The 11,085-nt window shown below is 46.1% G+C and overlaps 1 protein-coding gene across 1 annotated transcript; it reads left to right on the top strand.

Moving 5' to 3' along the window:
* The first annotated feature begins 6,631 nt into the window (after positions 1–6,631).
* Positions 6,632–9,911, top strand: AMIGO2 (adhesion molecule with Ig like domain 2). The gene is made up of 2 exons (XM_042946320.1): positions 6,632–7,031; positions 7,413–9,911. The coding sequence occupies exon 2, from the start codon at positions 7,475–7,477 to the stop codon at positions 9,038–9,040; it is 1,566 nt and encodes a 521-aa protein (XP_042802254.1). The 5' UTR covers positions 6,632–7,031; positions 7,413–7,474; the 3' UTR covers positions 9,041–9,911.
* Positions 9,912–11,085: the final 1,174 nt, after the last annotated feature.

The raw sequence follows: 11,085 nt of genomic DNA, 5'->3' as shown, positions 1-11,085 counted from the left end.
GATATGACCTGAGCCGAAGTCGGCCGATTAACCGACTGAGCCACCCAGGCGCCCCCCTCCCAAATAATATTTTTATTTACATCCAAATTCTCTTTGTTGAATCAGCTATTTGGTCAACAAGAAATGAGGAAGATCTAAAAATCTGCTTGTATTGGAATTTTCAATGCCCAAAATACCTATTCTGTTGCAAATATTTTGGCTCTTTGCTATATCCAATTTGAAATTGAATTATATACTGTCTCATATCCTATAATTATGTCAAATAACGCTACCAATTCCTAGAGAAGAACAACCATATGATGGCTCTGGGAGTGTGGCCAGGACTAACGATGTTTACTGAATGGAATTTAAATTAGGGCTGACCCCTCTACTCCCTAATGGGAAGCATTAGAGCTAATGGTAGAGCATGAGGTCAGAGTGACACAGAGTGGGGTGAGAGATCTGGTTCTACCACTAATCTTGGGCAACTTACATAAACCAACTCATTCCCACTGCCCTCATTAGAAAACGGGGATGTTAATGACCATCTCTTAGGGTGCTTGTAAGAATTAAATGAGAAGTCTGGTGTATAGTGGTAAAAATGCTGTAAGTGTTGGGTCTCATTATCCAGCCCACTTCTTGGGTCTTTCCAGAGGTCTTTCTGCCTTCCCCTGTATGAATGCAATATTGCTGTTCACTCTCACAAACCGAAAGGTCAGAGTTCCAGAGTAAAGTACCCATGGAGCTTCCACCACAGAGAGCCTTGTATTTGCTGAAAATAACTGAATGAGTATTTGCGACAGTGCTGGCCATATGCTAGAGTTTATTATCTTTTCTCTCAACTTTATTTTACTTTATTTTGTGTTAATTTGGTCATCGCTTCTCAGCCTTTTGGCTAAGATCAAGTGTGTTAATTTTGTCTAGCAAATACTTATTGCTCCAAATCAGATATTTCTTTGAAGAATCAGATACTACCTTTGGGAAAAGCGATCAAGTAATTAGTGCTACCGGAAATCATATTTTTTAAAGAACATAAAGTAGGAGCCTGAGCATTTCATATGGTTCTCCAAAGTGGGTTTGTTAAACATTATCCATACTTATCAGACACATAATATCAGCCCCCGTTTTGAGGGATAGAATAGCATTTGGGAATTCAGTTAGATGATTCCCTTCAGGCTAATAAAGAGCAAAATGGAAATTAGAGCAGCTACCATTTATGACCAAAATTGCAAGAGGTAACCATAATGCTAGGAGCATGGCTTTGACACACTGAATTTTGTGAAGCAAATTTTCCTCTGTTTATTTCATTCCCAAAGCTGAGAATTTCAGGGCATTCAAACACACACACACACACACACACACACACACACGTCTGCCTGTTTCTTTTCTCATTACATAACTACGACAAGCCATGCTCTTGAACCGTCTCGGTTCCTCACTACAATGGACTTATTCTTTGAGTAGAAACATAATTTGCCAGTAAGATCATGGATGGCATTCTCCGATTCTTTACATTTTTTCCTGTATTTCCAATTTTTCTACAATAAGCACATAGTACTTTAGGGCTTAAGAAAAAAAGGGTTTTAGGTAAAAAAAAAAAAAAAGAAGGAAAGAAAGAAAGTAAAGAAAAAAGAGTTTCAGTTGTCCTTTTTGTTTTGTCTTCTCATTGGAAAGCACACGGCAGCATGGGGCCGGGGGTCATGCCACCTTCACAAAGGTTGGTCTGACAATGTGCTGAGAGAGAAGGATTCGCAGCTGTTGGGAGTTGATCCCAACTAGTTGGGGTCGGATGTTGATCTGACGATGAGCCCTAAATCTGGGAATGTGGACAATTGGTCAAGAAATGCATGAGTGACCAGTATGTCTCTCCTTCTAGTCAGGCTTGCATGGCTCAGGCAGCATTTATGCGTCGCTATAATCCTTAGACTAAAGAGTAGTGCCTGGCACATAGTAGATGCTCAGTAAATATTAGCTAAATACAGGATTGGTGTGCTAACACAGAACAGCCATGATTGTTTCTCACATCAGGGGAGTCACTTCGTACCTTGGAAATCAGAGGAGGTTTCTGCTCTCCGAAACTATAGTCCCTGAATATTAAGTAGGAATCATGAGAAAACAGAAGCATTGAGGCACATACTTAGTCATAAGTAACTCTGAACAATTGCAAGCACTCATTGTGCTTTGTCTTACCACAAAAGCATGTAAAAAGAAAGAAAGAAAGAAAGAAAGAAAGAAAGAAAGAAAGAAAAGAAGGAAGGAAGAAAGAAACTGCAGACAAGGAAAGAAGAAAGTTTTTAAGAAACTACTGTTATGACATAAGTATGTACCCTTCGCAGATGATCTTCAAAGGTGAAAAAAGGTGAATTTTGTTTATGTGAATTTTATCTCAACTAAACTAAAAAACAAAAGAAAGAATCTTTTCAGTCTCTGTCCATGAGGACAAGAGATAGAAAGAGCAGATGACTGAGTGAGAATTGCTTAAAGAGTTGCCCCATTCTGGGCTCTCCTTGGATACTGGGTACTGACCAGCCCCCATTTCTAGCCAAGGCAGCTTCCAGAGAACCAACCCACCAGCTGACACAGGCCCGCCTGGAGCTCAGAGAGCACGGGGGTGGGAGTAGGGGCTGGTGCTCAAATCCCCATACGGCAAGTGACATAATCCTGGGTGTGAGATCTGGTTCTACTACAAGTCCTGGGCAATTCACAAAAACCAACTGGATGAGGCCAAAAGAACAGGCTGTTACAAGGGTGGAGTATATTTCCAGGGCTGGTGGGCAAAGGTATGTGTTTTCCGTGGGCCAAGGCTCCAGCTACAGTGTAAAAACCCTACGAAGAGCACTGCCCCCAAAGCAAGGTGACCTCAGTAGAAAGCTCCTGTGCATGACATTCAGGTGCCTGGAGAGCTACAGACCCCAGTGAGCTGTCTCTGAAGAACACTGGATGTGTTCCCAGTTTTAAAAAGGAGGCAATGTTAGGTATCTGCTCCTACACCTTGTCACAGGATGTGTGTTAGAAACAAAGGAGACACAGAATGGGAAGGCCCTTCATAGGGTATAAAGTGGTATAAAAGTGTTCATTCTTAGTAAAAATGACTCTAAATCATAAACTAGTGTTGTAACAATTTCTCATCTCCTACCTCGGATTCCTTAAGTCTTTGATTACAACAGGACACATTCTGGAAATCACAGGGCTAACAGAAGCCTTGAGATTTCATCTACCTAGATCCCTGGTCCCAGGTAGGGGTTACTTCCAAGCCCAGCTGAGCACTCACATGTCCACACCTGCCTCGGCACACTAGATTCAGAATCAATCCACTTTCTACTATCCATTGGAGTCACTGAATGGCCCAAAATACCAAAAGATTGTGCCATGTGGAAAAGACCAGAAGAATATCTATCTGTCCTATTTTAAACTCCTGAGAAGGCAATTCAACCATCTGTCTTGGCAACCATTCCAGGCTGGAGCCACCCCGTCAGAAACATCTCTCTTCTGTTTAATCTAAATCCTTCAAATGGAGCTTCAAGCTAATTTCATCCCATTCCCTTTTCAAATAATTTGGAACACAGTTGTTTACCATCTGGATTATAGGATTATATAATGTTGCAGGGTTATGGTAAGCAGTAAATGAAATAATTCATGTCAACCACAGAGCTCAGTATCTAGCACATAACAATACATATTTATTATTACCACCATTATAGGCGCAAGGACTCTTTCAGTCACAAGTTGCATGACTACAACTCGAAATGATTGAAGCAGAAAGGAGGGGGGATGGGGTGCAGAATCTAACTAGAAAGGAAGTAAAAGCGTGTAGTGGCCTTCAGGTACTACTGGATCTAGGACTCAAGTCATGTTTGCTCTGCTCCTCTTTCTCTCTCTTCTCCTCCGTCTTTTTGACAAGCTTTTTTTTTTTTTAATGTTCATGTATTTCTTTTGAAGACAGTGAAAGAGAGCAAGTACGGGAGGGGCAGAGAGAGAGAGAGAGGCAGAGGGAGACAGAGAATCCAAAGCAGGCTCTGAGCTCGCAGCCCCCGATGCCGAGGCCGGGGCTTAAACTCAGGAACCACGAGGTCATGACCTGAGCTGAAAACCAAGTGTCAGAGGCTCAACCGACTGAGCCACCCAGGCGCCCCTCTGACAAACCTTTGAAGTATAGAGAGCAGAATGGCAGTCAGCAGACTCAACTCAAATAAGCCTAGAATAGTTTTCTCATTCCTCAGTTTATTTATCAAAAATTTACTGAATGCCAAGCACGTGTCAAGCAGAGTTTTAGAAGCTAAGAATAGAGCACTGTCTAAGACATTAAATTTCTGCCCTTGTGGAATTTCCCTTCTAATCGAAAGAGGGGATCTGGTAGGAGATACGAAATTATGTAGAAAAAGTTCCCCCCACAACGTAGGGTCACACTTCACACCTACAATTAGGATAAATGCTTAGTTTTTTCTTCTCAAAGCCAAGTAAACCCAACCCTTAGAAAACTCCTTCCCTCTTGCCAAATGGCAGAATCTCAAGAATCAGGCCTTCAAATAGATAAATGTGTGTGGATTTTGAGTGCATTTGGTTTATTTATGCTGTGTAATCTTAGCACGATGTTTCTATGCCTGAAGCTATAGGGACATGTCTTTTGCTTCCATGGTTGAGTCCTTTTTCTTCTGAGACCACCTTCCCAAGAAGTACGGGACTTTCTTCCACCTTCATGGCTTCCTTTGAGTAGGATGCTAGTTCCTTAGTAAAACGTTACCAAAACCTGGTCATTTGTTAGTCATTTAGAAAGTATTCATCTGAGTAACTCTAATTCCATTTCTCTGTGTTAACCATTCCAACTATAAAAATGAAGGCCTGGACACCAGGGTTTTTCGAGAACCCCAGGAAGTACGGCCTAACTTTCAAAACGTTCAACCCCAGCCTCTCCTGGGAGCTCATAGCAAGGAAGCTTTCCTGAAGCATTTCAGGCTGTATTCTTCTTGGGATGAAATTCCACTTTTCACGAAACTGAAAGTGATCGGAACCAAGCTGCTCTCACCTGAACACATCTTGATTTACCAGTGCTACTCCAGATTTATTCCACAAACAGGCTGACTAAATTAACAATGCACACAATTCCGCTTAAGTTTGGCACTGGCCTAGCAGATCTGTGCTACCACACGAATCCACTCATGACAATGTAGGGACCAATTCTCACGAAATTCAAGGTTGCTAAACTGTGTGTGTGTGTGTGGGGGGGGGGGGAGTTGGTTATCCTGACATCAGTTATATTTCTTAATTTACAAGTTATGTGCCCTGCTCCTGTTTTCTCAACTTGGTCTGCTTTTCAGTCTTCCTATCCCTTCCGCTTTAGTTAGTTATCTCTTGTCAGGGCAGTAATTTATTTCCTTTAATCCACATATAATGGACAAATGGGCCATCTGGCTCAGTCAAATCCCATCGTTAAAACTGATCTCGGAATTAAACAAAAACGGATTTCATCGAAAAGCTCATCAGCCCCAGGCTCTCCACCTCTTATGTGTACACCTGGCATTTTTTTTTTCTTTTTTCTTTTTTTTTTTTTCTTTTTTTTGCGGGGGTGAGTGGGGGGTGCTGTCCACCCTGTGTTGCACCTTTCCTAGCCTAGCATGCTTGAGCTAGGCATCCGCCCTGCCCTGCCTCCTAGGAGGTATGAAGAATCTCGGCGCAGACACCCCTTCCAGGATCAGTCCCTGTTCGGCGTGAGCACATTTGCTCTCACCACCTCCCTACCCCAGCCCCCTGAAAGAAAGAAAGAAAGAAAGAAAGAAAGAAAGAAAGAAAAAAGAAAAAATCTGGCTTCAGGATTTTTTTTTTTTTTTTTTTAAAGCTTAATGCCCCCATCTTTGCATTCCAGCGGGGGGTCGGCCCCAAGCCTTCTTTTCTGCTCTTCTCCTTCACAGATTGGGCACCATCCCTGACGCCAACTCCTGAGTTGTGAACGGGATAGAACTTTCCCAGGGAGATGCGGCCTGTCCCCGCTGCGCCTTCCCGGCTCCTTTCCCCCAAGAGGTCCTTGTCGCACCAGACGGAAAGTACCCATCCCCGTCCCCCACCAGACGTGGGCAGAGACGGAAGGTCACGTCTGTGTTTATTTTGTGAACCTGTAAAACCACCAGCACTTAGCCCTGCGGAAGCCCCCTCGGCCCTGGCCCTAAGAACAAGCTACAAGAGCTCAGGGGACCCGGGCGGCCGCGGCAAGTGGGTTCTTCAAGAGAGACAGAGACCTCTCCTTCCCTGGCCGGGCGTGCCCCCTTAACCTCTCCCCTCCCACCCCGTTCGGAGCTGGACTGGCGCACACAACGGGTGGGAACGGAGGGGCCCCGGCCTCGGCGGTGCAGCCCGCTCCGCCCCGTCCCTCCCCGGGGTCCGGGCTGAACCTGGAAGCGGGGCGGGGGTGGGGGGGATGTGGCGGTGAGGCCGCGGCGTGGGGGGGAGGGGGGCGCCGGCCGCCGCTCCGATTGGCTGCGCCGCCGCCCCCTCCCCGCGCCGCGCGCCCCCCGCCACGCGCCCAGCTTGCTCCCGCCCGCGGCCTCCGAGCTGCTTCCAGCCGGAGGGAGGACGCGCAGGGGCGGGGCCGTCTCCCCGCCCCGCATGCGACCCGGCGCGCGGGGATAAAACCCTGGCAGCGGCGCGCGGGAACCCTCGGTCCCGCTGGCTCCGGAGCGCGGGGAGGCGGGGCCGGGGCCGATCCGCTGCCGGCGCCCCCGCCCCTCGGACCCGGCTCCCGGAGTGGGGCTCCCCGCGCGCGGACACACGACGGCCAGGGCGCCGAGGCGGTACCTTTAGCCGAGCGATGAAGAGAGCCCGGGAGACCCGACCTCAGCCGGCCGAGACGTTTCCTGCGCCCCGGGTGGCTGCCGCCGCCGCCGCCGCCGCGTGAAACTCCCCAAAGTTGAGAGCCAGCGAGAGGCTGCCGCCCGCCGGGAGCAGGAGGGAAAGGAACTCGGAAGATGCAGGAGTGACGGACAGAGACAGACGGACTCACGGACCAGCAGACACCACCGTTCGGCGGCCTAGCCCCAGAGCCAGTGAGGCTTTTCGGCTCTGTGAGTTGTTTTCTGGATGTTGCTTTGCTTCCTATGTATTTCCGTTCAGTTGTTTGTAGGATGCGTTTGTGTATTTTTGTGTCTGTCGGAGGGAGTTTAAAAAACGACGCAGGATGCACGTTAACAAAAATCCCCAGTTTCTGATGCTGAGACGGTTGTGTTGACAGATTGTAACTGTAAATGTCTGTAAGCAGGGGTAATAACCCGGGGGGGGGGGGGGATTGCATTTCACGGTAAAAAGGCATCAGAGGCTCCCCAGCGTGAAACAAGCCTGCATTTCAAAAGTTATTGGGGAGAAAGCAAGGTATGACTCTGAAGGGTTAACTGGTGGTAGTTAACTTTGCTTTCTTGCCCCCCTTTCGAATATTGATTGTTTACCAGGTTCACTGGTGGGAAGCTGAGTTGGCGGAAAGACGCCGGGAAGAGACTTGGAGGCGACCATAATGTCTGTACGTTTACACACACTGCCCACCCTGCCTGGAGTTGTCAGACCGGGTTGCAGGGAGCTGCTGTGTTTGTTGGTGATCACGGTGACTGTGAGCCGCGGCGCCTCCGGGGTGTGCCCCACCGCTTGCATCTGTGCCACTGACATCGTGAGCTGCACCAACAAAAACCTGTCCAAGGTGCCTGGCAACCTGTTCAGACTGATGAAGAGACTGGATCTGAGTTACAACAGGATCGGGCTTCTGGATTCCGAGTGGATTCCAGTTTCCTTTGTTAAGTTGAACACTCTAATAATTCGTCATAACAACATCACCAGCATTTCCATGGGCAGTTTTTCCACAACTCCAAATTTGAAGTGTCTTGACTTATCATCCAATAGGCTGAAGACCGTGAAAAGTGCAGTGTTCCAGGAGTTGAAGGTTCTGGAGGTGCTCCTTCTGTACAACAATCACATCTCCTATCTCGACCCTTCTGCTTTTGGAGGGCTCTCCCAGTTGCAAAAACTCTACCTAAGTGGAAACTTTCTGACGCAGTTTCCCATGGATTTGTATGTTGGGAGGTTCAAGCTGGCAGAACTGATGTTTCTAGATGTTTCTTATAATCAAATCCCCTCCCTGCCAATGCACCATATTAATTTAGTGCCAGGGAAACAGCTGAGAGGCATCTATCTTCATGGCAACCCATTTGTCTGTGACTGTTCCCTTTATTCATTGCTCATCTTTTGGTATCGTAGGCACTTTAGCTCAGTGATGGATTTTAAGAATGACTATACCTGCCGCCTGTGGTCTGACTCTAGGCACTCCCACCAGGTGCTTCTGCTCCAGGATAGCTTTATGAATTGCTCGGACAGTATCATCAACGGCTCCTTCCGTGCACTTGGCTTTATTCATGACGCTCAAGTCGGGGAAAGGCTGATCGTCCCCTGTGACAGCAAGACTGGTAATGCAAATACTGATTTCATTTGGGTTGGTCCAGATAACAGACTGCTGGAGCCAGATAAAGATCTGGAAAACTTTCACGTGTTTCGCAATGGAAGTCTGGTTATAGAAAGTCCTCGTTTTGAGGACGCTGGAGTGTATTCCTGTATTGCGATGAACAGGCAACGCCTGTTAAATGAGACTGTGGATGTCACAATAAACGTGAGCAACTTCACCGTGAACAGATCCCATGCCCATGAGGCATTTAACACAGCTTTTACCACTCTCGCAGCCTGCGTGGCCAGTATCGTGTTGGTACTTTTGTATCTCTATCTGACGCCCTGTCCCTGCAAGTGTAAAAGCAAGAGACAAAAAAACGTTCTCAACCAAAGCAATGCCCATTCGTCTATCCTCAATCCTGGTCCTGCTAGTGATGCCCCCGCTGATGAACGGAAGGCAGGTGCCGGTAAAAGAGTGGTGTTTTTGGAACCCTTGAAGGATACTGCAGCAGGGCAGAATGGGAAGGTCAGGCTCTTTCCCAGTGAGACGGTTATAGCTGAGGGCATCCTAAAGTCCGCGAGGGTGAAATCCGACTCAGATTCAGTCAATTCTGTGTTTTCAGACACACCCTTTGTGGCATCCACTTAATTTTGTGCCTGTATCTGTATGGTATAGTAATTTAACTCTCCATACTTAACTTTCTGTGCAGTCTGCAAAATAAACAGCAGGACCGAAATGGTGTCGTTTTGCGTTTTGAAATGCAACCCAGTGCTCTCTTTAACTGGTTAAGAGGAAATGTGGTAACGCACTTTTGGTTCCTCAATGTGCCAGAGAAAGGTGGGGTTGTTTTCCAAAGTGTAAGTTCTAGATGACAATAGCTTGGTCTCTAGCACCACTGATCATTTCAGAGCTGGTGTGGAGGTGACGTTGTCTTTTTATTCAGGATTCTTGCCAGAAAAAATAAATTTCAGTGAATTAGTGTTCCTTAAGAAGAGACTTTACCAGCTTATTTAGGACCAAAGTTATTTTAAAGACAAGCATCCGTGTCCTATTTCATTTTTAAAAGCTGTAGAAGGAAGAACAGTACTTATAAAACACAAAGTGAGGTTAGATTAGGGAATAATTCAGCTAATTTCATACCTGAGACCACAGTGAACAGACGACACTGATAAAATGTGCTGGATAATGCCACATCCCATATGGTGTTAGATAAATAGTGCAATAAAGGTACATTTGTTTGACTGTCTTCTTTCCATTCTGTACATTCCTTATCCTTGAACAAAAGACGTTATTGAAAGTGGGAAGTCATCATTCGTTGTTGCCATAAATATGTAGGCGTCAATACCAAAATGTCTGAGTAACTTCTTAAGCCTTTGTCCTAGCTGACTGGTATTTGTTTATATGCTCGTGTATATGTAAGTCAAATTATATGAACTATTAAATAGATTCTACTGTATTGTGCGCTGGACATTTGAATTAATGTAAATACATGTATTGTGTGAGTTGATGTTCTGTTTTATTGGGCTACTTAAAAACATAAATCTAAGATGTTCTATGTGATTACGCTGTTCTACTTTGTCTCAAGCACCCTCTCTAGCAGATATCTCTCCACATTTTTTGGAGTTACGGTATACGTTTATTTTGTCAAAGGGGGAGAAAGGCTCTAAAGTGTTCTACCCAATTTATACCTTCCATATGACATTTTACTCTGATACCATTATGCACTTCAGTCGGGTTTAGAAGACCAGCTCCAATTTTACGACACAGTGAGGGCCTAGGTGACCTCGTCCTTGTTTCCATGTCTGCTGTAAGGTGACCGAGTGTACTCGTTCTCTACCCAGGTTTCCTTAGCGGTAACATGAAGGTTTCAGACAAGGTGATGTTTTAGGTTCCTTCTCACACTGGAAGGGATGATTTCTGGGTGTCCTTAGCTCCATCACAGACTTGTACTGGTTCTCAGAAACTATCCTACACGGTGATGAAACACAGGAATGGGATTAGGACAGACTAGCATAGCGCTGCATAGCCCAAAGGCACATTTTAGACCATCAAGCCCAGCTCTTTCCCTTCCTCAGAGATAAGTGAAGCCCAGAGAAGATTGTGGGTTATCTAAGACCACGCAGTGAATTAGTGACCAGGATGGAAACAGCGCTCGGGTACAGGATTCTTCCTGGCGAAGAATGCTTACTTTTAGCAGTAGGCATGGAGAACGAGCCAAAGAACGAGACAAAAGAGCGGTCAGAAAATGGCAAAGGAGAGTCAGGGCTGCGTGGTCCCCGGGACTAAGAGAGAAGAGAGTTTTTAAGAGGTGGAAATGGGCAACAGTGACAAAAACACAAAGAAGGAGTTGAGGAGGGAAGACTGACTTTGGCAATGGGGGTTTGGGGGAAACCGTGTGCATTTGGTGACAGCTCTGTTTGTGCCAAGCCAGGCATCCAGTGGCAGACACGGGTCAGGGAGTTGAGGAGGGAGTGAGTGGCCGGGATATGGACCCCAGGGAATAGATACAGAGCCGCTACTCAACAGTGTTGAAAATTCTTTGTTGCATGATGTGAATAAACTTAACCACCTCTGCCTTTAAAACACAGACCTCACCAGTTAGATAAGATCCCTTTAGACCCAAAGATGTTACTGGCAAACGTTTTATTCCTGTTCTTGCCATTTAAGTAATTAGGAAGAATACTGTGATTTGT

Source organism: Panthera leo, chromosome B4 (assembly GCF_018350215.1).
Source record: "Panthera leo isolate Ple1 chromosome B4, P.leo_Ple1_pat1.1, whole genome shotgun sequence".
In the NCBI taxonomy this organism is placed as follows: domain Eukaryota; kingdom Metazoa; phylum Chordata; class Mammalia; order Carnivora; family Felidae; genus Panthera; species Panthera leo.
This window is presented reverse-complemented; position numbering and strand designations above follow the sequence as displayed.

Excerpts from the sequence above, each read along its gene's own strand:
- AMIGO2 (XM_042946320.1), top strand. The coding sequence starts at position 7,475 with ATGTCTGTACGTTTACACACACTGCCCACCCTGCCTGGAGTTGTCAGA.